General features: G+C 36.6%; 1 protein-coding gene across 2 annotated transcripts in view; it reads right to left on the reverse strand.

The window, feature by feature from the left end:
* LOC114363087 (Histone gene-specific Epigenetic Repressor in late S phase) overlaps nucleotides 1-24794 on the reverse strand; it is a 251710-nt gene that overhangs the window by 26047 nt on the left and 200869 nt on the right. Inside the window, exon 5 of one of the 2 annotated variants that reach the window (XM_028318708.1) lies at nucleotides 12094-12147. The exons of the other annotated variant lie outside the window; for it this stretch is intronic. Coding sequence (XP_028174509.1) covers nucleotides 12094-12147 — 54 coding nt within the window. The remainder of the gene's footprint in view (nucleotides 1-12093; nucleotides 12148-24794) is intronic. 2 annotated transcript variants of the gene reach the window in all.

Below are 24794 nucleotides of genomic sequence, written 5' to 3' on the forward strand. Positions count from 1 at the left end.
ACTTATTGGGAGTCAAATCTAATAACACACACGTGTAAGGTAAAATCCTTCCTTTTCTATTAGCAGAATGTTGAAAGCAGTTAGGAAAAGGTTGCATTCATTCCGTAGAGAGTCTGGAAAAAGAAGAAGAAGATCCGTTTATGTAGGTAGGTACTAGCTATCCGCTCGCGGCTTCGCCCGCGTGGAATTAAAACTTTATCGCGCGCGTCCCTGTTTCAAAAACCGAGATATAAACAGCTATCCTATGTCCTTTCCCGGGACTCAAACTATCTCTATGCCAAATTTCATCAAAGTCGGTTCACTGGTTTAGGCGTGAAAGCAAGATAGACAGACAAGAGTTACTTTCGCATTTATAAGTTATTAGTATAGATTCACGGGTTCTATATTGGCTCACATAAAATTCTAAATCATATTCTTTGTCTTACTACCGATTTGTGTTCATAATAATCTCTCTTCATAATTTTATTTTTCATACTTTTTTTATTCATACATTTTTATTACTACCAACGGAGCTCATAACAGTTAGTAATCATAATTTTTTTATCAATACTCTTACTGCCAAGAACCATTTAAAATACATAATTTTTATTTTCAGATCTTTTTTCTTCATAACATTCATTGATCATATTGTTTTAATTAATAATGTTGTTACTAAGAACATACTTCAACTCATAATGTTATTGTTCAGAATAATTTACTTTATAACAGACATACTCGTATCTTTAAAAAAATTAATAGAGTAGATAAGCATGCAGAGCATGCAGCATGAAAGCAAGCATGCAGCATGCATTGGTATCTCCTCGTCTCCGGCGCTGCGGGATGTGCAGCCCTTCCGCCCTTGCGTAACGAGGCTCAGGCACCCACGCTTGCTTCCGCAGCTTCGGCTTTTTGGATCGCCATCGGCGCCTTCGGCGCCTCGGCGACCAGCCTCAGCCGCTCCAGCTCACCCGGGCGCCTGAGCCTCGTTACAGCGGGCGAGGGCTGCCCTCCCTCCGCGCCTCCGGCTTTTAAATTACACTCTAGGGGTAGGGCAGACAAGACTACGTGGAGTCGGTTTTGCAGCGATTCGTTTCTGTCACGTTAGTTTTGTGGCACAAAATATTGCCTGTTTTGGACCATTTCAAATTAATTTAATGTTAAAATACGATTTAATACGAATATAGACATCATGATTTTCAATAATATGGATAAATACACTTATGAGTAATAAATTTATGAAAACAAATATTAGGATACATCACATTTATGAATATTATAGTTATTTATTCGAATGATTATGAGTTTCGATCATTAGTATAGAAAAATATATGAAAACAAATATTAGTAAAAACTAAGTGTATGATTAGTGATATTATGAATATCAATGATTATGTTTTTAAATATGTAGGTTTTAAATTTTTTATGAAGAATGATCATTATGGTATCAAATTGTATGAGAAATATTTTCGGACCTCCAATGATAGGAATTGAAAAGTTATGTAAGAAAATGCGCTACCAGATTCACGAAAGCAATGATAGAGACTTGATAAATTTTTTGGGTAGAGATATTCACATGGATATCTGACAGCTTAGAAAACTTTAAAACACAAAAAACGGTAAGTAAACAATAAAACGAAACCTCCGATTCTGTTGATATAATCGCAGACTATAACAGCATCGTAATTGATTTATAAGTGATATTTGGGACGGAGTCGGGTCACCGCTGTCAATGACCGCTTGTGCGATCGTACGGCGAATAAATTATACTAACCGAAAGCAAATACGGAATAGGACATTTCCATTTAGTGCTGGACAATGTATTCATCGGGAATGTTTAGGGAAGTTATTATGTCATCCGTAGTAGGAATTTCATGTATTTGTTATGCAAATATCTCGTTTAGTACCTACCTCCTACCTACGAGTAAATGATAAAGTTGCGGTGAAATATTCAGATAATATGTTTGTTAGGTAGGTATAAGAAGCGCTGATGAGCAATATTTGTTACGAGCAAAGTAAAAAAACTGAGTGAACATTTCTTGTGTTTGTGTTACAACAATGCAGCCAGGTTTCATTACGTATTCAAAATAAAAAGAAAAAAAAATCAATAGATGAAAAAGTATCACACACCGTTCTAAAAACGCGGGAAATTCCACTTCAGATTAAAAGGCACAGACAACCACAGATTAAACGAGGCTCGGCCGCGACCAGAGAGCAGAAAAGAATTGTTTGGCGCGCTAATTCGCGAGGTCATCGTCCCTGGATCAGTTAGACACGATCAACGCTTGTTTTTATAGTGTTTTTTCTTTGTGGTTTTTGTCGCGCTCGCGTGCGTTACCCCCGTCTATTTGATCAACATATTGGGTCTTCTTTACTGCAACATAGGTAGGCTCTATTGTGATCATATCTGTGACCTTTGAGAGTTCGCTAAGTCTTACCTCATCATCCATCAGATTATTTGTTTTACAAAAACAAACAATGGCGTGTAGTTACTTTCTAAAGGATATGGATTATCTTTAACAGTACAGTATAAAATTATTTCCTCCACTATAGTGGAGGAGGCTCATAGTCCAGCAGTGGACTGTAAAGGGCTGTTGATGATGATGATAAAATTATTTATCACATAGGTCTCTATTTATTTATTGTAGGCGGTACTATTAATATTGATGGAATTGGCAAAGTGCCAATCATAGACGCCAAATTAACAGACGCGTGTTGGTAAGTAAATGCTATAAGTATAAAAGTGTTAGAAAGCCTCTATAATTTGTTAAAAGTTAAAATAAGATCTGTTTGTTTCTGAGTGATTTATATTCAAATTAATTTTAATCAATTTTTTCTCTCACGTTAATATTTCAAGTCCGAACTAAACTTGTGTTCTGCATCATGTTGGACAAATTATTTTTATGTCAGACATCATCATAGAGATCTTTTAAATTAGCTGGGATACCGATTTGTTATAATGTTGCAATAGGAAAATCAATACTTCGTTATTTAATGGAGATAAAAACAATTCGCAATTACGCTTCATAGAGCACGATACTACGAGAAAATCCTTAACTAGCGCCTTATCGCAGATGTCATATTTACAAATCGACGCGCAGTAAAAACAATTCCGATGATCACTGTTTCGCGGAAACGTTCATAAAAGTCATTCGGTGAAGCGAAACGAACGGTGGAGTTCATACATTTGCCTCATGACTTCAGAATAACCCACCGAAGGCGGCACTAACTTGGACTGCCGTTTTATGCATGGCTACTTACTTACTGCGTCGTTCTTAAACTCGATTATTAGGATCCGTTACTTGGAAAGAAATTTAGAAAAAGAAGTTTAATTATATTTTTGGCGGTTTTAAAAATAACCCCTTATCTTCAGTGAGCTACTTGTCAGTACTTGTTATGTAGAGTTGAGTTATCTAAACTATTTTACATATTTATTACAATGTTACAAAAACACTATGTAGGTGTATACTTGTAATTATTCTTTCACTTAATTTGTAATTCAAAATCAAATGATAATAATTTGATTTGTAAACAATTCGACTCCAGTATAATTAATAACGGTACGATTATCATTAGTCAAAACCATGTAATATAGATTGCAACTAATAAAAACGAAACAATAAATAAATGAAAGATGATTCACAGTACAATTTGTTATACATAAACGTAAAGTGCATTGAAGGTACCAACCAACCATCGACATCAAATGTAGGCGACTAGGTATGTGCACAAATAAAACAGAATTAAAAACTCATCGTCGGGTCAGAACTTAGTTTTTCGTTCTTATGTTAACGGTGTTAAGGTTTAAATTTGTGTATTTAATTGTTGGCTGCCAGTGCTCACCCCAGTGACCTTGAAGCGAGGGGTGGCCCCCTTAGTGCAAGCCGATTGAAGAGTGATATTTTCGACGCAGTAAACTCTACCAGTTTTAAAACGATCAAGCTTTTTTGTTGCATAAATCTACAAATCCTAGCTAATCACTATTTATTTTTCTTCTTTTAGATTACATTATTGCCTCTAGAGCTAGACAACGCATGAGTGATAAGACTTTTGATGATTATGACTATGTACAGATCACGTTCGCTGCGTTACAATATTTAATACGAACACTTCAAAAAATTGCAAAACAATAGGTCATGCTCACAATTTTATTGAATGGAAATCTATAACAACTTTTACATTGTCTGAAGTTCTGAACGTACAGGACTTAGAAGCGCTTTCATAAAGCCTAATTAAAAAAATCAATAAAATCGACTTTTACAGCTTGCTATTGAAAAACTAGGTGCATGCAATATGAACTAGAGCTTAGGTTAGGTGATGACTTAATAAAATAGAAAAGAAGACGACAGGGAAAGGTACCTAGCCCTATCTTCATGATTTATTGAAAACTCTTAAGGTTAGCGTAGGATTGTTTTTCGTCATCTAATTCTTCATTATGGTAGAGCCAAACATCTTATCTACTATATGAAAATAAGTCGGGTTTTCCTCCCTGACGCTATAACTCCAGAACGCACGAACCGATTTCCACGGTTTTGCATTCGTTGGAAAGGTCTCGGGCTCCGTGAGGTTTATAGCAAAGAAAATTCAGGAAAATTTAACAAACGAAATTCCACGCGGGCGAAGCCGCGGCCGGAAAGCTAGTTAGATATAAAACACTTTCTTAGAAAATTCTCCTGAAGAAAACTCCCGGAAAAGTCTTCTCTACTACTTAGGGGCTGTTTCCATGGAAAATTACGCAAAAAAGTATTTAATGTTTCTGTGCCCGCTTTCATAAAAAGTTTAGTTACCGCACAGATTTATTATGGCTTGTTATTTTTTGATACAGTAAAATACCAGACGTCTATTTTTAGCTAAATATCGAAGCCGTTTTATAGAACTTCGTCTCCTGGCGTTACTCCAGAAATGTAAGAGTTATTTTCTTTAGACACACAGGTATTAGTTTAATTAGAGACAGCATAGTGTTTGCCAACAACCACAAGCTGTTGTGATGTGCTAAACAAACATGGATGCCAATTAATATGGTGTGGACAAAGTCAATATACAACAGGCACAATATGAAAATTTATTTAGGCATGTAACAAAGCGACTTGGTCCTTAAATTAAACAGTAGATTGAATAAATAACATTGTTTGCGTTAATTTTGAGTTAGACTTGATAATGATCCGTCAAAATATCCATGAAAAACAACAACGTTCATGAACTCAGCTGCCGAGTTCCGAGAATTTCTGACTCTACACGTTCATTAGAAGATATCAAAGTACATAATATTATTATGATTCTAGTTAATTCGTGGCTGATAAACGTTCGATACAGATAATATACTAATAGATATCGACAGCAAAGAGAATTGGTTGAGAGGGTGCTTCGCAAACAGAGCATTAGTGGCGCGCTCGGTTTGCGGTCGGCGCTGACTGCTGCGTTCCACGAGCATCTAATTGACTGCGTTGGTCGAAAACGGGTAATTGTTTAATGCAACCATCACTTTGGGCATAGGAAAACACATACAAGTAAGTACAGTCCACTTATCAGTGTATGGGGTGTCAATTTAATTACGCATGATCTAACACTTGTTAATTCAGTTAGTTAAAATAGACTATGGTTTCTGAACTGAGATCTTTGGCATGAGCTTGCTCATCTTCCAATCAAGTGTGAACTTTTCATATAAAATTCATCCTTGGGTAGATGATGAGCACGCTCAAGCTGTATCTTTGCGTTAAGATATAAATAAAACAGTACCATCAGTGTTCGCCATTATCTAGAAGTTTCTGTATGTAGCTTTATTATTCAAGTCGCTATAAGCTTTAGGTGTACCTATGTGCTTCAAACACAATGAAGCCGAACTCAGCGTAATAAAACCGAAAAAGGGAAGTATGCCAACGACCTTAGTCTATCGACTAGGGCTGCCGGCCGGCGAACTCCCGAGGCGCCGCCCTGGCCTATATCCTGGCCAGGGTTGACAACCTGTTAAGTGACTGCGAAAAGTAAGATCATAAAACATGAAATAAGATAAATTACCTACTTATTTATCGACTACGAAAAGAAAACATGAACAAAGATTCTTCTCTTTTGTCTTTCTTATTCTGCTCTTGAACTGACATAGATAGACAATTAGATATTCTTGGCGCCGAACAGCATCAAAATAAAATTTTAACGAGTTTTTCACTTCAACAGTAGAGTCGAGACTTAAATTACGATGTTTCGTACTAGTTCAGTTAATTGGCAGAACATCAAATTGTAATTTTTGAAAAATACTACCTCTACATGCCTCAGAACTTAGCTTCCGTACTTGTCATACAGAAAAATAGTGGCAGCCCTACCAAAGCAGACACTTGAGTGATCAGAATAAGCTGAGCCGCCACAATGCCTATCGCAGTCAGACTGATGCCTCACACCGCTTGCTGACGCTAATACAACGTCAACTCTTACAAATTACTTCGCCACACCATCCGGATGAAAAGAAATACGTCATCGAGGTATATCAAAGATAAAAATGTAGTCTTTTGAGATTACCGACTGTTTGATATGGAAATGGGGCCGCGTCAAACAAGGCCAAGGGTGAATTAGTTTACATTTATTATGAAGTATGTACAGCTCGTAGACTACTTTTTGATAGCAATTTAGTTAATAATGTAGAGTGGGAATTTTTGCTATTCAATGCTTAAATTAATTCATAGCAAAAAAGCTATGCTGTTCAAATAAATTCGCATTACCGAATTCTATTATGAAGCAATACATTAAAGAAAAATAACTGGACTGATCTTGAAATAATCGAGAATATACCTAATCCGGTCTATTATACAATTCAGCAATACATACATTCTGAAAATGACAAATTAAGTAATATTGAAATGTATTTAAGAGATTTAGGCGGTAAGTTAATCATAAAGCTAATTCGATAGCGTGGGGTGAACCGGCAGGAAAAATATAGTATTCTTGCGCAATATTTTTAGGCTCTTGGACCAATTACGCAACTTTATTAAGCCTATTATGACAAAACATAACCATAAAATGCGTTGAAACGTCTCTGATCCTCCGATAATATAATGATTGTTTCGCAATAAATTCGCGTTCCCAAGGCCGCGGTCAAACACTTGTACAAACAACTTTTCGCAATTCTTTGTTCTGAACGAGTAACTGAAGTTTGTTCCTAGGCGTTTTGCATTTTTAAGTACGTAAATTACATACATTTATTATAAAACAATTGGTGATGTCGCTTTTGGCGGCCATCATTGCCTAATAGTATGTCTCTATGTAAATATAACTGGTTAAAGCTGGTCTCATTGCCGGTCCTTTTTACATAATTGCAATAATAAGAATAGGCCCATGGTCAGCCTTACATAATAAGACCAAAAGTAAATCATTAGTACAACAATGAAAAAAGTTATTGATAGTTGATGACATTATGAGTTAGAGCTACCAAGAAAACAATGTTATTTCAATCAATGTGTTTCAGTTCGCAGAATCAAACAGCTTTACCGACAAATTGTTACTTGAGTTGTAGAGTCGATGAAAAGGTTAATAATGCTAGCAAGTCGAAGAAATAGTTATTGAATGAGGTCTAATTCGCACAGGCTTTCAACGTAAAAGGTAATCAATAATTTATACAACGTAATTTACAAAGACAGTAAAAATAGTTACACAATTTTATTAAAAGTAAAATATTCTGCCTGATGTCGACAATTTCACCAAAACCACATGCTCTCTATTCAGAGAGACTCATAAAGTATCTGTATATTGACATAGATTTTGTACTTGTACCTATTATCTTTGTAAGAAGGTAACAAGACAAGTACTGGCCAACTTTTAGAAACTTTGGTAGAGGTCTCTACGTTATGTAGCGGATTGCATTCCAAATTCGAAATTTCGTGGCTGACATTTGTGTTGTATGAACGTAGTCATTATCTTCTTGTACAGTTCGTGCATGGGCCATGGGTACGATTATTACGAGGCCGCGTTCTAGTTGTAAAGTTTATCTGTGTTACCGGGACGCGGAGGCGGTTACTTAGTCCAAATTAAACACTCGCGCCATACCGAACACCGAAAGCGATGCCCGACTCGTTGATTGACTGCGTGGGTGTTCAACTTCTCTTTGTATTTTTGCAGTGACACGCAAAATTAGGTTGACAAACAAAAACGACGGAAACACCCAATACAATATTAATGCGTCTCTACATTCTAATCAAATTATGCAGTCAATGCATTATTTAATGTCGACGCTTTTTGATCTAGAACTTTTTATCCTTTTTGAATATTGCATGAAGAAAGCACTTCGGAGAAAAAGGAATAAATAAAATATGACTTCCATATCCGATCGCAAATTGAATGCAACGGTCGATCTCTCCGAATCGCGCCAAAATTGACCGAACTTTTTACGGCGAGTTCTTCCGTTCGCGATCGTTTTCGTTTCCAGTGCGAGTAACAAGCAAAAACGACGCATCAAATTCATTCAAATCAAGATGGTGGATGTAAAAAAGTATTAAGAATTCCGAACGCGCGCCGAAGTGCCAAATCCGTGACGGGCCGCGAATTTTAAACGCGCGGTTATTGATAGTTCGCTGGTATTTTATTTGACGTTTTGATGCTTTAAAACTGTGTTAAACCTAAAACAAGGTTATCCGGTATTATTTTAGATGAAAAAACATAATGTTGACACGTGTAGGTACCTTATTATTTAGCATTCGCGAAAGCAAGATACTCGTATCCCTGTTCATATCCAATTAACTTTTGAATCCACTGCAACAATGACAAAGGTTTAATGGCTTGTCCTTTGTAAAGTAATGGAGAAGGAAATACGTGTTCCTTGCTAGACATGCGATTAAGGCGACAAGGTCGATGCGCGGTGGCAGAATGGCGGCATTTACGAAGAACGCACAATGCGCTCGCGCAGAACATACTTTACTTACAGCGCAGAGCGCACCCGGACACAGTGTAAAGTTGCTGAAGCAGTAAGTATTACTAATATGAAAGTGACACTACACACTTGTAGAGTAATTTTCATAGTACATAATATATTAAATGATCATGCAGCACGATTTGCAATGCAATAAGGGTTTTACGAGTGGCCTGTAATGTAACATTGCAGTTTAAAGCTACATTCTAATCTAGCTTTTTCATTTTCCACTTTCCTTCTAATTTATCAACTTTTTTAATTGTTTCAAAAAGGTTAGAGCTGAAAATAGAGATTTGAACGTGGCGCAATCGACCTACTGAATCTTTAAAACGATAAAAATAAGTTACAGCACTCCTGAAGTAAATGCTTATTAAATAGTAAACGCGTAGTCGAGAGTGTTAAGTGTTTTCCATAAACCATCTAATAATAATGCTGGCATTAAAAAGCTAGTGCTACTGCTTTAGGCTATTTATACTGTAACCATACTTTATGAACACAAAGCGCGCCGGGCCGTTGTCAAGAAGTGCTGCCATACGCGTTTATCATGTTAACAGCCTATTCATTAAGGTTGAGCTTGACTCATTATTATACTCCACTGATTCTTATCATCCAATAATATTGCCATTTACTTCAGTATTTTATTATTTTTAGTATTGATACTCGCATCAGTGCGCAGCTAATAATTGAATCGCCGGTAATTATACATATTTTAAACCCCGACAGCGTTCTACTGATACGGTCGAAATTAAACGTTTGAGTTTAAATAATTGCTTTGTAAGCTCGTTCTAAAAAGATAAGAATGAGCGAAGGGCGATGTATGCAGAACTTATTTTTATTAAACTACAGCAACTTTTAGCATTATCATTTTTAAGTACATTCCATTTTTAGCATTACTTTAATGAATTATAAGAAGTAGAATTTAGAAACAAGAGTTTACTAAAAATAGTTTTACTTACCTATTTTTATTTTTTAGGTTTGCGAGTTGATATTAATTTTGTTTAATAAAACATTTATCTTATCTCACGGCACGGTTAAAGGTTAATAATACCACGACCTGTCGTTGAAGTTGAATGAAGTCTAATAGTAGAGAATAAACCAAAGCACATGTAAAATAATATGTAATTCTTTACATTTTGTTACACGCTCAATATTGAAATAAGTTCCGCGTTACAAAACCATCGCATGCTGACATCGCCGAATTTAAAAATGTGACTTACAAAAATGTTCAAAATCACAGTTACATACCTAGGTCAGCACTCACTGCACTCATGTTATTGACTAATGAGTATTGTCTGTATTGTGAAACGCCTCAACAAGACTGTTGGAGCAGGTCAAGATCCAAACCTTGCCCAATATGCAAATAAACAAAAGAAAACTTACTCGCAGCGAATTTCTTCCACATTTGTTTATACACAACGTCCACTCGCGAGGAGGTTCTAGAGAAAAAGCGTCGATCACAGAACTGCGCATATCGTGATATCGTACTGATAACCGCCGAGGTCGGTTTTCGCGAGGTCCCACCGACGCGGCCTTCGCGAAATTAGCGCGATTACATGACTTAACTTATTCGCACATCTGTTTGATAACGCGCAGCTCAACAAGGAAGCAGTTGGCCTGGCTTCATTCATCTTAAACGCAACCCTATGGGCAAAACGTTCCAAAGACTAGTTCTTGAGTAATAATGTATTGCGCTAATAAGAAGCACTTTGCATTTCTTACCGTTTACTTTCAGCACGCAAAAAACGTGTTTGATTTTCTGTTGATTGGTAATAAACACGAATCGCTTATTCTAATGATACTTCTTTATAATCTACGACTCTACGTGAATATGCAATTATTGTTTTCAACATTTTCTTTTTATACAATAATTATTGTTTAGGTATCAAGTTTAACTTGTTGTTGACCAAGGTCAGTAACTCGATTAATTCTAGCTTCTGATTTTATAATTACTCGTTGGTCAATTGCCTAATCTGTGTGCGTAATGAAGCGATTTAACCTACATTCTAATTATCAAATTCCACGCCTTCAACTTATGGTCATGACATTTGGCTGCATTGCTATCGCTATGTACGTTTTATTTATCAACAAAAATATTCCGTCTGGGCTCATTTAGTTACATATCTGCGAGACTGACGCATTTTTATCAATACTTAGAAGCAGTAAAGTCCAAAATAGATATTTTTATATTGCCAGATGGGCGATAAACCGATGATCGTTAAACGTTGAAGAGACTAACCAAATCACAGTTAGCAGACGGCGAATAGATCGCGCCACCAACATCTAATAGTCTAATTATATCAGTCAATCGAGAGTGTCGCATGCGCCGCTATTATTGTGCCTGTAGAGATTTCAATTATTTATTCCGTGCGACGAGTGGTAGAATACCGCCCCTGCTCCCGGTCTTCAGTTAATATTATTTATGTGCGCGTATGCGGGCCAACTACGCACTGGGGAACGTATTCATTATTTATATTGATGGTACAAAACGACATTTAACCCATCAAATACCGTGGTGCCAATGTTACGCTTGCAACAAGTCGATGTTCAAACTGACTTGGAATTTGATTACCGTTCACATTTAGCCGAGCAATTAGCGTGCGGGATTATTGGGCTGACATCAAATTGGTATAAGCCGAGACTGATTGAGACGTGGGGAACATAATACACGTACTGCTCACGAAGGTCGGAACGCAATCTGTGGCGTTTGCATTGGAACGTGAAGGGATTAGGATTGTGGTATAGATATTTTTGATTGACTTTCTAATTTGGTTAAAAGGTCGATTGTAACGAAGGAATGGAGGATACGATTGTATAATACGTCTTACTCTTGGACGTGAAAGTCTAATTTCCAGTGACGACCGAGTTTTATTTTTGAACAAAGACGGAGTAGATATGATAGGGGTGGAATATTTATTGGTTGCTTTTTAAAGTCGGTTGTATTTGTGAATAATGTAACATGGGAACGGCGGGAGCATGCGGGCGACGAGTCGGAACGCCCCGCTGACCCAGTCGCCTGCGCCACTTGATTACTGCACTGAGGATTCAATTGAACAAAGGCTGAAAACGCGGCTAATGCGATTATATCCATAACGCTCCGTTGCGCCGACAGAAACTGCCAGCGCGAAATATGCAAATCGCGTTCCGTATTTACATCCCTGTTCTGACGGCATTGGTTTTAGTTAACGAAAAGGTGAAGGTCGAGGCTGTTGGCGATGGCTGAAGCTTACCGTACGGATAGCGCGTCATAGTGTCGCACAGTCTGCAGGTGCATGCCGCCTTACCTGGAACAAACAATCGGACTTCTAAGTAATTGTCGATATTTTATTGACACACACAATGAGGCTAAAACTAAACACGACAGCTAAGTATCTGACGAAAAGTATACCCGCGAGTTCTTGTAAATTGTGACCTATGAGCATTAATATGTGAACGTAATTACTGTAAATTAGCTAAACATGTAAAATATAGATGTAGAGTAGGAATTAAAACTACATATTTACTGGAAAAATAAAATATAAGGCCTTCATCCGGTAGGCTAAAATGAAATATGTAATTTATGTTTCGATTTCGTGTGTGCGGCGTAATAAAACACTTTTTATGCAATAATTAATGACGACAGTGATTGATTTAATTTATATTTCTACGGCGACTCTACTGAGCTATTTATTCTGTTAAAATATAAACTATTTTAAATCACTCATTCATCATTTCAGCCACAGGACGTCCACTGCTGAACATAGGCCTCCCCCAATGCTTTCCATGTTGATCGATTGGTAGCGGCCTGCGTCCAGCGCTTCCCTGCTACCTTTACGATGTCGTCGGTCCACCTTGTAGGTGGACGTCCCACGCTGCGTTTTCCGGTACGCGGCCTCCATTCCAGAACCTTTCTGCCCCATCGGCCGTCAGTTCTGCGTACTATGTGCCCTGCCCATTGCCACTTCAGCTTGCTAATACGTCGGGCTATGTCAGCGACTTTGGTTCGTTTACGGATCTCCTCATTTCTGATTCGATCTCGCAAAGAAACACCAAGCATAGCCCTCTCCATAGCACGCTGTGCAACTTTGAGCTTCTGTATAAGGCCTATAGTGAGAGGCCACGTTTCCGAATCACTCATTAATAAGTTATTTTTATGAAACACAATAAAATAAGATTATCTGTGAAACAAAACACTGGCGTTTTTTCTTTGTGCGCAAGAGTTTTACCGATTGCGTGAAATATCGTAGACGAAAAAATAAATCAACAAAGATGGCCTTTTTAAGATGGACTTTCTAAAAGAATTGATTGCGATGTTTGTAGTGTTGTGCGGTAGAATCGTCGCGGTATCGAGTAAACAAGCGATCGCTGTGATTCGCGATAAATAATTCACCTGCCAGCGACATCGGGCCATTCAATAAACACTTTATGTTTTCATAGCTTTTTTCTGTCCACTAAACTTGTGTTTTATTTTTTACACAGTTTTTGTAAGCCAAATGCTTTTGTAACTTTTATTGATGCTGTTAGCTGAATACCAGTCAACTGTCGCTTGTATTTATTAACTAACATTTTAGTCATGCCTTTCAATGTGGTCTTTTGAATGCTTCAGATTTTAATTACACTTACATAAGGAAACAATTCTATTAGAGTAAAAGTAGATATTTTGGAAGGGAAACCGAAACTGTTCGGGAAATCAGATGGAGAATAAAGTCAAATTATTAATCGGTGTAAGTAGGTACATATTATGTTTTTTATCCATGATATTCTTATTCACGCTTTTCTTTTTTTAGGAACAATTCTATTAAAGGTGTGTATTAATGTAATGAAATAAGTAATGTAGGTATGTTGGATGCAATTAAATAAGTATAATAAACCATTACATTACTATTGAGATGAGCAAAAACATTATTTTCTCTCACTGACGTAGACGGTTTTCCGCATTTGCGTCAATGGATAAGTGTTTTGTGAATATGCAAAATACCTACATAACGTGTTATTGTTTATTGCATTACTACAATATTGTTGTTTAAAATATTTTTAGTTTTGTACACAGATATTTTTTTGTTTATTCAGGCCATAATAAGGTGTCTATGAATAAAAGTAAGTTTAAGAACTAGGAATTTCAATTTAACAACTAATCCCCGTTTTCCGAATTGAGATTTAAGCTTCAGCGTGCAATTTTTTATTTAGCTTGAACTTCAGGTTACTTACAAATCTACGAAGACAATATCTAAGGCTGAGTTGCACCAAATAACTTTGACCGTAACTATGACGATAACCTGTGCTATTTGTATGGAGTTTGACAGTTTTTTGACGTTTGTCAAAGTTAAAGTAAGATGGTGCAATCCAGCTTATTACATCTCTACAACACGTAGCTGACTAGTACAACGTAAATACACCACAGATAGACACAAAACATCACTAACTAACTGACGCTGGGCGAGGGGTGCCGCTCGGCTGATTATTGTTTTAGTTAACTTTTTATAGCCCGCGGCCGCCCCGGCTTTGAAGGGTTTAGCCACTTGTGCTGCGAGTGTTAACTGTTAACGCATGGACGTTAAATTAGGAGGCGAGGAATAAAAGATAAGTGTTCATGTAATAATGTAAAAGTTTTTTTTCGTTTTAGAAAAATTTTGGATTCTTAGCGCCAACTGCGAACTCAAACTAGACTAGCGCAATTGAGCTTTTAGAAATTAAAAATTTTCCGTGCTTCTAGAAAATGTTACAATACATTGATTCAATTTTGTGATCAGTTCGCTTTCTTAACTTAGGGTCCGATCGCCAACAGATGAATTTAGTAAAGGTATGATGTTAGAATGTTATCTTGTCTAGATTTTACAGGCCTCCCCACTAAAAGAAATCCCAACTTTTTTTCTATTTTTAACAAGGCTGTTGTTTTTCCATTTTTACTTGACATTTAATTTTTATGTGTGATTAATTTCGTGCGAAGAAACAATAGCAGTCGATTTAATTTTGATGATTAATCATTTATTTGGTACTTATTACAAGTGATTTATATTTCAAGTTTTTTACCGTATATTATCAACCTAACCAGCCATAAAATAAAATAATTGATTAATTATATTAAATCTTTAATATGAATAATTCAATTTGTTTCAGCAACGTTGCACAAAACAATGAATGGTACAACTGAAATCACTTAATGATTTTAGTAGTTTAGATCACGCATTTTAAAAATAAATCATGTATTAAGTAGGTACTTAATTTATAAAAATTACTTCTTTTCTTATTACGAGATTCACAAAAACGACCTAACAAACATACAATACAAGTAAACCAAAAACACGTAAGACCAGTTCACTATGGCGCGTGTATTCCAAATGCTTCTAGAATAGTCTCTAAGTTCTTCAACATAAGGCGTGGCGTGGAACGTTCCCGTACGTTCTCGGCGTTCCTTGAAAGATCCCACAGTCTAGTCGTAAAGCACGCTTCGCCTAGCCTCGGCCGAGAGGCGGCATTAGTTTGGAGCGGCCATAACGAATGAGATTTTCATATTGCCTAATGCCTAATAATCATTAGTTATTTGGTGCGTTTCTATTGATATTTACTTTAATGTGCATATTAAAATAAGGTAGGTATTGTAAATGAACTGAAATTTTCAGTAGGTAAGTTACTTTTTTTCTTTTTGCAAGAAAATTACAGATAGGAAGATGTAGCACCAGCACAACAAAATAAGATATTTTTGAGTTAACGCTAAAAATTAAATAACTAAGGCAAAACAACACCTATTATGACTTACATAGGATGCCATTGTGTTAACCTTGAAGTATCGTCATAATAGACAATAGGTACGATGTTAATTTTAGACTTGAGCCGACCTATTACTTACTAACTTTTGCAAAATTTCTAATGCTGCAGAATACAATAACTAACTATACAATAATAAATTACTGAAAAAATATGAATTTAAAAATAGCAACAAAGTTGTAAAGTTTTGTAGAGTTTTGTCTATCTTTCGAGTCAAACTAAAAATGTTAGCTTATCGAGTTATCGACTCTACATTAAGTTACTGTTTTTAAAATAAATTATGTTACTTGTCTTACGAAATATGCGTTGATAACGAATAAGTGGAGTATCAGAGATTAGCTTACAAAGCTTTTTAGTTACTACCAGTTTCAGAATTTTTGTAAAGAATGAACCTGAATTTTATCATTTAAAACAACGCAGAAAATTTTGAATTCGTAGGCATTTAGGCATCAAAGTCAAAGTCAAAATTTCTTTATTTGTTTAGACTAATAAATAGTTCTTACAAATCGTCATATGCTCTTAAGTGATCCCCTTCAATTCTGAGAATGTAAGAAGATCCACTAGACCCCTATTACGTACGACAATGTTTTAATTTCGGTCTTTCTATTCGTCCCTTTCATTCATAACAAGATGCAATGATGAGTAAGAGCGACAGATTGAGTTAAGCATTCGAAAATAGGGTTTCGGAATAGTAGCCCTTAGGTATAATATCGGCTGCCCGCGGGGACGTGATGACTCACGGGCGCGGGAGAACCCGTGACGTCATCCGATTTTAACTGCGCAGTTAACGACTACGCGCCACTATTTTTGGTACAGTCATATTTTATCTGAACAGTTAAGTAAGCTGACATTTGTTAATTATAGAATTCAACAATTCAATTTGGAAATAAGTTCTACCGTCTCAAAAGGTTTTTAAATACTTAATTTATATTTTTTTTAAATAAATAAAGGTTATATAATTATAATTTAAATTGTATTTTTGCATAAATTTTACTTTGATCAATGTTATCTCAAGGATGATAACTTGATAAGATATCAAAGAAAACGTGATCGGCACTTATCAAGGTTTACTTTAACATACAGTAGACTCGATTTTCATAATGGAATCATTTGTAAAAAATAATTAAAGTTGTTCTAAGTAGTTAACTTTAACAAAAAGTCTAATCCTGTGATCCTGCCTAAACGATGGCACTTAATTACTCCACTTTATCTCGGACTGTGACGAATTAATTCAGATGTCTTAACAACAAGATCTTAATCAAAAGGTACAAAGTTCCATAAAACTAACCTCGTCTCAAGTCTAAACACCATAAACATCGTTATTACTTGTTTATTTACCTTTTATCAGTAAGTCAATATTTATCAGACAGATTTAAGAGCCGCTCTAAATCCGATAAGCGTAATGAAAGAAAGTGTCCTTGATAACTTTGTAAATTCAATCTAGCTATCTTCACGATTGGATTAGCATTGATAAATGTTTATCTAATAAATACATTATGTATTGTGTTGCGTATCAGGAAGTCAGAGCTAGGAAGAGGTAGAGAAACCTTGCTGACAATTTAACTCTCATGAATCGTCCTCGCTTCGGTCTTCGTTTGTTTTTGCTGCGAATTGCGATAATTTGGCACAACCATTTGCAACTTTGATCTTTCTACTACGATTTTATCTACTAAGTATCTCCGCTTTGGTTGTATTTTCGAAACCGTAATTACTTTGACATTTACGACGTCTACTTTATAACGCGCTGAAAAATGAGGTCATCTTCAAACGTTATTATTTTTTCGCTTCGATATCTTATGTAAGATCACATTCCTGTCGACTCTATTAAGTAATCTGCATACTAAAATGCTTTTTGAGGTAACTTACTTATTCAGGATGACATAGCAAATCTCAAAGCGTACTCGGTCCACTAATAATGAATCATTGCCCTCCCTTGGTATTTTTTATTACGTTCCCAAATAAACACAGCTACCTTTTCTACAACACTATCGTGTCTCAGTTAGACTACTGTAAACCTCAGCTAGTTACTGGATGATACACACATAAAGCCGACAATAAAACACATGCTAAGGCCGTCTTGTTTGGGCCGCGTTATTGGGCCCATAAATTCGTTCGACACCAGCGCAAATCCGGATCGGATCACGGATCTATCCGAGGTCGATACTCTCGTCTAGCAGGGCTGGTTACTATAATTGCTATCGAAATACACGGATGGAGGTAATATACATTTTAAGATAATTATTAATTAAAAAATATTCTCGTGCGACTGCTGAAGAAGTCATAAATTTTTATTCCTGATATTTTTTGCACTTCGGTTGTATTCCTCAGATAAAATTCAATCTTAAGCTTTTTCATCTAACTGAAAAAAAGATTGATGCAAAATTTTATTCTGTAGAGCTTGTGTAGAAAGAAAGTCAACTAATAATATGAATATATTGTATTTTTAATAATTTTCCAGAATGAAGATTACATATAATTAATTCTGTTTACCTATTATTTTTCCTGAATCACATAAGCTTTAAATCAATTTCAAAACACTGACAGAAGCAGCAAAATTCAATTCAAAACGCCAAGTCTAGATTTTCCCATAAGTGATTGTTAAAAATAGTGCGGTCGAGCAAACCAGCCGGATATTAAACGTCTGCCTATCGATAACTTATATTAAAACTTGTCCGCAGAATCGCACGAAAACGGAAATTTTACGAGCTGTTTTAAACGATACTTATGACTGTTATTGGTAAACCGGGACGTATCAAAACGTAGGCTTGAACATTCTGGTGTTAAATTTTATAACTCATTCCAGTTTCGAATAACTGACTGGAGGAGTTAACTGTTTTTCGGTCGGAGAAACGGTAGTAACTATAGATGTTGATTTTATATTCATTTTTTAACTGCCTGAGATGCGCGACGTAAGTTCGCGGTCGCACCGATCGAAGAATGAATGCAATTACAGTAGAAACATCAAAATACAAAAAAGATAAATGCAGATAAAACTCTGAATGAATATGTAGATACAAGATTAGTTTCATTCAATTCACTACACTACAGGTAAAGTGCTAGTGTTAATTTCAATAATAAGATGGGTACCTACATCATACATTATACTGTCTACGTGTAGGCACACAAGTCAATGCTTCGTTTGTCTTCGCATTAGACGATGATGTCATCGTAGACCATACCTGTCACATCATGGAAAAAAGTTTAGGTAAATTGCCTCCCTTTTCTCTTCATTGACGCAAATTAAATTTCGCATTTAGCGCAAATGTTTAAACAAATGACGTAATTATTTTACACGTATTATTATCAACAGTTCAAGCATGTCACACCTACAAACTGATATGATTTCAATTTAATTTAGAGCCCGAGTTCAAATGTAGTAAATAAATTACCTATTTATAGCAGGTTACAAATTAATTTGAAAACATTATAGGTACTTAACCTTTATTAATAAGCATGTTGATATTTCATCAACCAAAATACCATCGAGAAACGTTCCAAAGAGAATGTAGAGCGGCACTGGCTCAAATTCAAATTATTACTCTTACAATTCATGCCTCTGAAAAGCATTAACTGATTAACCCACAAACATTCACCTTACATAATACGGCCTTGCAAATACATTGAACTAAACAAAAGGGTAGCTGACACACTAGTCAATTAAAAAAAAAACTTTTTATGAGCTGTCAAACACAACTCTCCCTCCTAGTAAAGAGGATTATGGCATCACCTGACCAGTTAGCGAATTAATGCATCTTGTTTTTTTCAGGGCTAGATTGAAGTATTTAGAAAAGCTGTTTCTTGGTTGAGATCTAATTGGTTAATGAGTCAACTACCCAATTAGGTATGCTAATACTATCGTGTGTTAGTGAGTGTTAATCAGTTAGTGGTACTCCAAGCGACGTGCACGATACTCACCGCTGGCGTAGTAATCGTGAAGCGTATAGAAGGGATAGTCACCTAGTTTGAGCAGGTACGCCGACAGCAGAACTGCATCGTGCCGAGGATCTGGCCTTGCTGGCAGAGCCCCCGGCCTCATCAGCGAGGATATAGAAAAGTCCGTGGTCTGAGCGGGCCCACCCCACCCGTTCACACTACACAATTTACACTCCTCCTTCATTTTAAACACTAATATAAATATCTCTATAATCCGTTTTTTTTGTACTCGGTTTGTACTGGGCACTGATAAATCACATATAAAAATATCCGTGGGCTGGCTCGCACATCACAGAAGATATCACAGCGGCGTTCGGCATCGGCGCCTGTAATCCATTTGGTAGGTTAACTTCCACTTTTTTGACAAAAATAATATCATCTACTAAACTATTCGTTTGTTTACCATCTTGTTTCTTAGTCACATCTATGATTGCAAGTCAAATATATTACGGTATGTAAATTAGTATACAGTCGAAGCGAATCGGTTTATTACTTCACATTTATGTCGACCTTTTAATTCGACGTTACTCTAACTTGAAATGGGAATCTGATGCGAATCTGTTCAGTAGTTAATGGCTTCAATCTAATGCCAGGTTTATTATGTTATTAAAATGTAATGGTGCAGGAATTTATTCTAATGTAAATTGAAATGAACTGTAAATTATCATAATTACGATTTGACGATAAACGTATCATAAATTGAAATTACAACTAAAGCGATTTGGGATTCGTTGAGTTCGTTCGTTCGTTGGAAAACAGACGTTGAAATAAACACAAAAGAGAATGCGCGACAGAATGAATTACACGAAAACAGGAGAGAAATGCGAATATTAATATCAAAGGTTGTTTAAAATTCTTTGTCAGTTTTATCCGGGCATAAAGCTGTACAGCAGCGCGTTGTAAAGCCAATTAGGCAAGTTATTACGGTCGGGAAGGTTTATTAAGAGATGGCAGCGATTATGCATGTGATGGTAAACAAACGAACGTTGGTTGTGGTGCCAGCAAGCGCGCTGCATTGCGGGTGCGGGTCAGAGGTGCAATGCCGTCGGCGCACAACACACCGATGCGCCATTGTTTCCTACATTTTTAATAACCGATTAGTGACGTCACGGCATTGTGGTACTGAGCCCAAACTTGGATCTCAATGTCTTGCTCTAATTCAGCTGGTGATGTTGGCGTCTATTTTTAGAAACCCCTTTATTCTTTTGTTAACTTGTGTGCGGTTTACAAATGAATAATCAAGCATTTAAAAGATATTTCCATGCTATGACTAACTAACAAGATCAAAAATTATTCTACGCTAACTTCATAAGCAAAAGAACAAGCGTTCGCGTCGATCTGTTTTGAAAGATAATAAAAAGTAGTCCAAGATTTATACAACCATATCTTATCGCATGTAAAGTAAGTTATCAAAACCAGTTTGTATAAATTAAACTAAATTTGTGATTGTATAGGTGAAACTAATTTCAACGAATTGGTGGCTGAATATTAAATTTTTATTGCGTCTCAAGGTGATTGACGATTCTTTTGACCTATCGTACTTTGACGTCAATCCGTTTGTTTATTACTGACACTAAAATATTTTATTGGACAGCCTGTGCTACTGTGCCCATGATTTTATAAAACATGTCTTAATTAACTTCTTACAATTTAGAAGTTAAGCTTTTTAAGCTTGAACTTAATAATGTTAGGGCTAAACACCAATGGATAAAAATATTATCTTTGGCACACGAAAACCGTTAATCCTTTAATAGTAGAGCATCTCTACTTTCTCTTTCTATAGTAAGAGCAACCACAATCCTAGAAGCAGTGTTTTGTTTATTCACGGAAACTTTTAATGCATGTTCAACAATATATTCTGTTTACGCGAGTCCCTGTTTGTTCCCTAGGGCCTTGACGTCTTCTTGACCCGATTGGTCTCAATAACGCTTCGAAATAGACTGCTCTAGGTAATAGTAATAACCCACTTCGAGTGACACTTACGTCTTACACTTACTGTTGTGGTGCTATTAATAGATCAAAGAACCCGCTCAATGCTATAGTAGGCCGTTTTATAACTGATTTACTATGCAACATTAGGTAGAGTTTGTTTGGCAATTTGTCTCATGTAAACAGATTATCTTGAAGATACTTGAATGCGATTAGGATCGCATGAGCCGATAAATTGCCTTTCTATGCTGATTACTTTAGATAGCAGAGATGCTTTCATGTAAACAGTTGCTATCAGCTTTGGAAACTTAAAAGAAAAAGGTTCTAAAACAGTTGAATGCAACCTTTTTCTGTGATTTACAACTCTGAGAAGCTTTTGTATGTCCGAATACCCAGACCTCTTAACCTATTGATGATCGTGTTTGCTTTGTTACAAACATTTGCTAACCGTTACAATAATAACCGTGCAAATTATCCACGCGCCGCTACATCCAGCTTTAGACTAATTTCGAGTATAATGCAAATTGAACAAGCGAGCTGGAGGTGTATTGTGCTTGCTCAGCTCAAAGTGCACATCTGTGGATAATAACAATCATCCATCAAGTTATAACAGAGCCATGTTTTGATGTAGCATTTCATGCCAATGATTCCTTGAATTCTAAATTCTGTGGTGACTCATCGATTTCAACAGATTATTCTGGATCTAATGCTTCACTGTTTGTATTTCAAACCTGGCGCATAATAGATTGTAATTGTACAAACAAACTTATTAATGTGATGAGTTTGTCAGTGTAAAAATGTTTTATGAGTAGGTACTCTTAAGTAACATAGCTAACTAAGATTTGATAATTTTGAAGTTTTAAGTGCATAGCTACAAGATTTATGGCTTCCTAACTAACCGCCACCCATTCAAACCTATTTCCAGTTTGCTTTTAAAAAGGATGTGTTATTTTATTTTGTATTCAGCCAGCACAACCACTTTATAGTTTTTTTAATGGCCAAGTGGCGGGTTGACTGATGACGTCACCGGGTTGACAGGTGTTATTTTTTCGCGCTAACGTGCACCGAATATGCGGCGCAGTGTGCACGGCCTTGAGCCGGTAAACAAACGTCACGTGTTCCGATCGGCTCGTTGTGGAAAATGGCGCGGGTCTATTGCGCGATCGCATTTTGTTTTCCTCATTTTTATTCAAACGCTTCATGTAAAACGTGAACGCTTCCAGGAAAATACGCAGTTTGAACAATCATATTAGGGAGTTTTGACGAAAAATATTAAGCTGGTTATTGTGAACAATGGACGGAAAATTAATTTCATTCCTTATTTGGTAAAAGTAAGAATTTGAACAGAACAACAGGATTTCATAATAAGTCAAGTTTGATAGGTCCTAGACTCCTAGTCCGACTTCTTTTGCTGAAAACAGCAACAAATACCAAAAGTCCTAAACTAATAAAAGTCGTGACACACCTTGTTATCAAAGCCAACGTGCCATAATTTTCAGTTACATTATACACAATAAGCACGCATACTTATAACGTATCCTTATTCAATCGCGTAGAAGGGTCGTTATTTGTATTAAATCAGCGTGTTTAAAGGTGCTGGCAAATCCTTTCTCACCGGGAATCTTCCGGAACAATTCGAAGACGTAAAAAATTAACCTTAATAATAGGTGTAGCCGCACGTGCGCCGGCGCAGGCAGCTGCCGTGACAGATGTCGCCCCCCGGCCCGCCGCCCCTCGCTCGCCTACCTGACTACCACCGGCCACATCAATTCTAAACCATAACATAAACAACCGACCACTTAATTACCGATCCTTAACGGCGATTAATAACACATAATATACCAAGATGATTCAATCTATGTAAGACAAAGACTAGTCATTTAGTCAAGCTGTACAACACGCTTCAAATTATTGACAAAGCTGAAGGATCAAGGAGTGTTTACCATAATTTAACATCAGACCTTGCAAATTACTTCGGACGTATAAACAAAGACAATGTTTGCTCGTTCATTAATCTACATTGCCAATGTACACAATGCAGCATTACCATTATCAAATTTTAAATGAAATAGGGACGTTCTTACAAGGAGATTTAACGCGAGTTTACGTCGGTTAAAATTGTTGGTAAGCCATAATTATAAGAGTTCCATTCCAATGTTGGATGTTAGCAGTTTCAACGCTGTTGTTAAATATTTGGAAATGTTTTCTGGCGGACACCCAGTCCGACGACCAGTGCTCAATATGGTTCATATAACATCGAGTAATGCCCACCATTACGGCCCATATTGCCCGCGTAACTTGCTGGATATAGGTAGAGTTTTAACTGAAATTTGGTGTAAAGAATCAACGCGCCTATTCGTGTTGGCAGCTCTTGGCAGTTGGCACATAGCAGACACAATTATTCTTTTCGGAAGTCTTACAAGTGTAATCAATTCAGCAGATCATAAGATCCTGTCAGAAACGGTTTAACAGATGCTATCAAGCGACGGAAAGGGCAGCTTTCTTGGATGCAGTTGGCAGGCGGCGCTGGCGGAGGCCCAATTGCGCCAACTACGGTCGCGACTGGAGGCCGATACTAGATTATGCTGCTTGATGGATTGTTCGCTATCGCTAACTACGGATAGCACCGCTAATGGAAACTAATAGCGTGTCAGCCACGATATAAATCCGATAAGTAGCTAACACACGCATAATTTCAGAACTGTTTTACATCTTGAAGCGAATATTACTGTATTTACAACAAAAAAGAAAATTCCTTCGACGACCTTATCATGGTTAGTTATTATCAATATCGATTACCATATCGTGACAGCGCGATAACTTGATAAGCACATAATGTAATCTAGGTAATACTTTCTATCGGACCACCTTTGATTTAGCAAAGCCGACCCGACTTGAATCGTTTGTCTAACGTAAAAATGGCTCGTAAATACCATTAATCAACCCGAGATAATTGGTGTTTTCAAAAGAGAACGTTGAGTTGAGAAATATGTGGCAACTGAAATTTAGATTTCAATGCTTTCGCGATACCTTTCATAACGGCATCACGCACTCATTAATCATTATTACCAATTGACCGATGCGGACTCTAGTTCTAACCGAGACGAAAGCGCTCGTTCGTTTCACAAGAATCACCAACTGCTTACATAAGGCTTGCGTAAACCGACTTAGGTGCAGAGCTAAGTTAGCTTTAAGTTCACGTACGCTGGGCCGTGTGAAATAACAAATCGATTATCTCGCTCCTGCACTCGATTGCCCAATCTCGCAAGTACTTATTCATATTCGTTCCTTCAACGCGACCTTTGTTTTTGCAAATTAATGCAAA

The sequence above is a fragment of the Ostrinia furnacalis genome, unplaced genomic scaffold, assembly GCF_004193835.3.
Source record: "Ostrinia furnacalis isolate ACB-3 unplaced genomic scaffold, ASM419383v2 OfSCF7012, whole genome shotgun sequence".
In the NCBI taxonomy this organism is placed as follows: domain Eukaryota; kingdom Metazoa; phylum Arthropoda; class Insecta; order Lepidoptera; family Crambidae; genus Ostrinia; species Ostrinia furnacalis.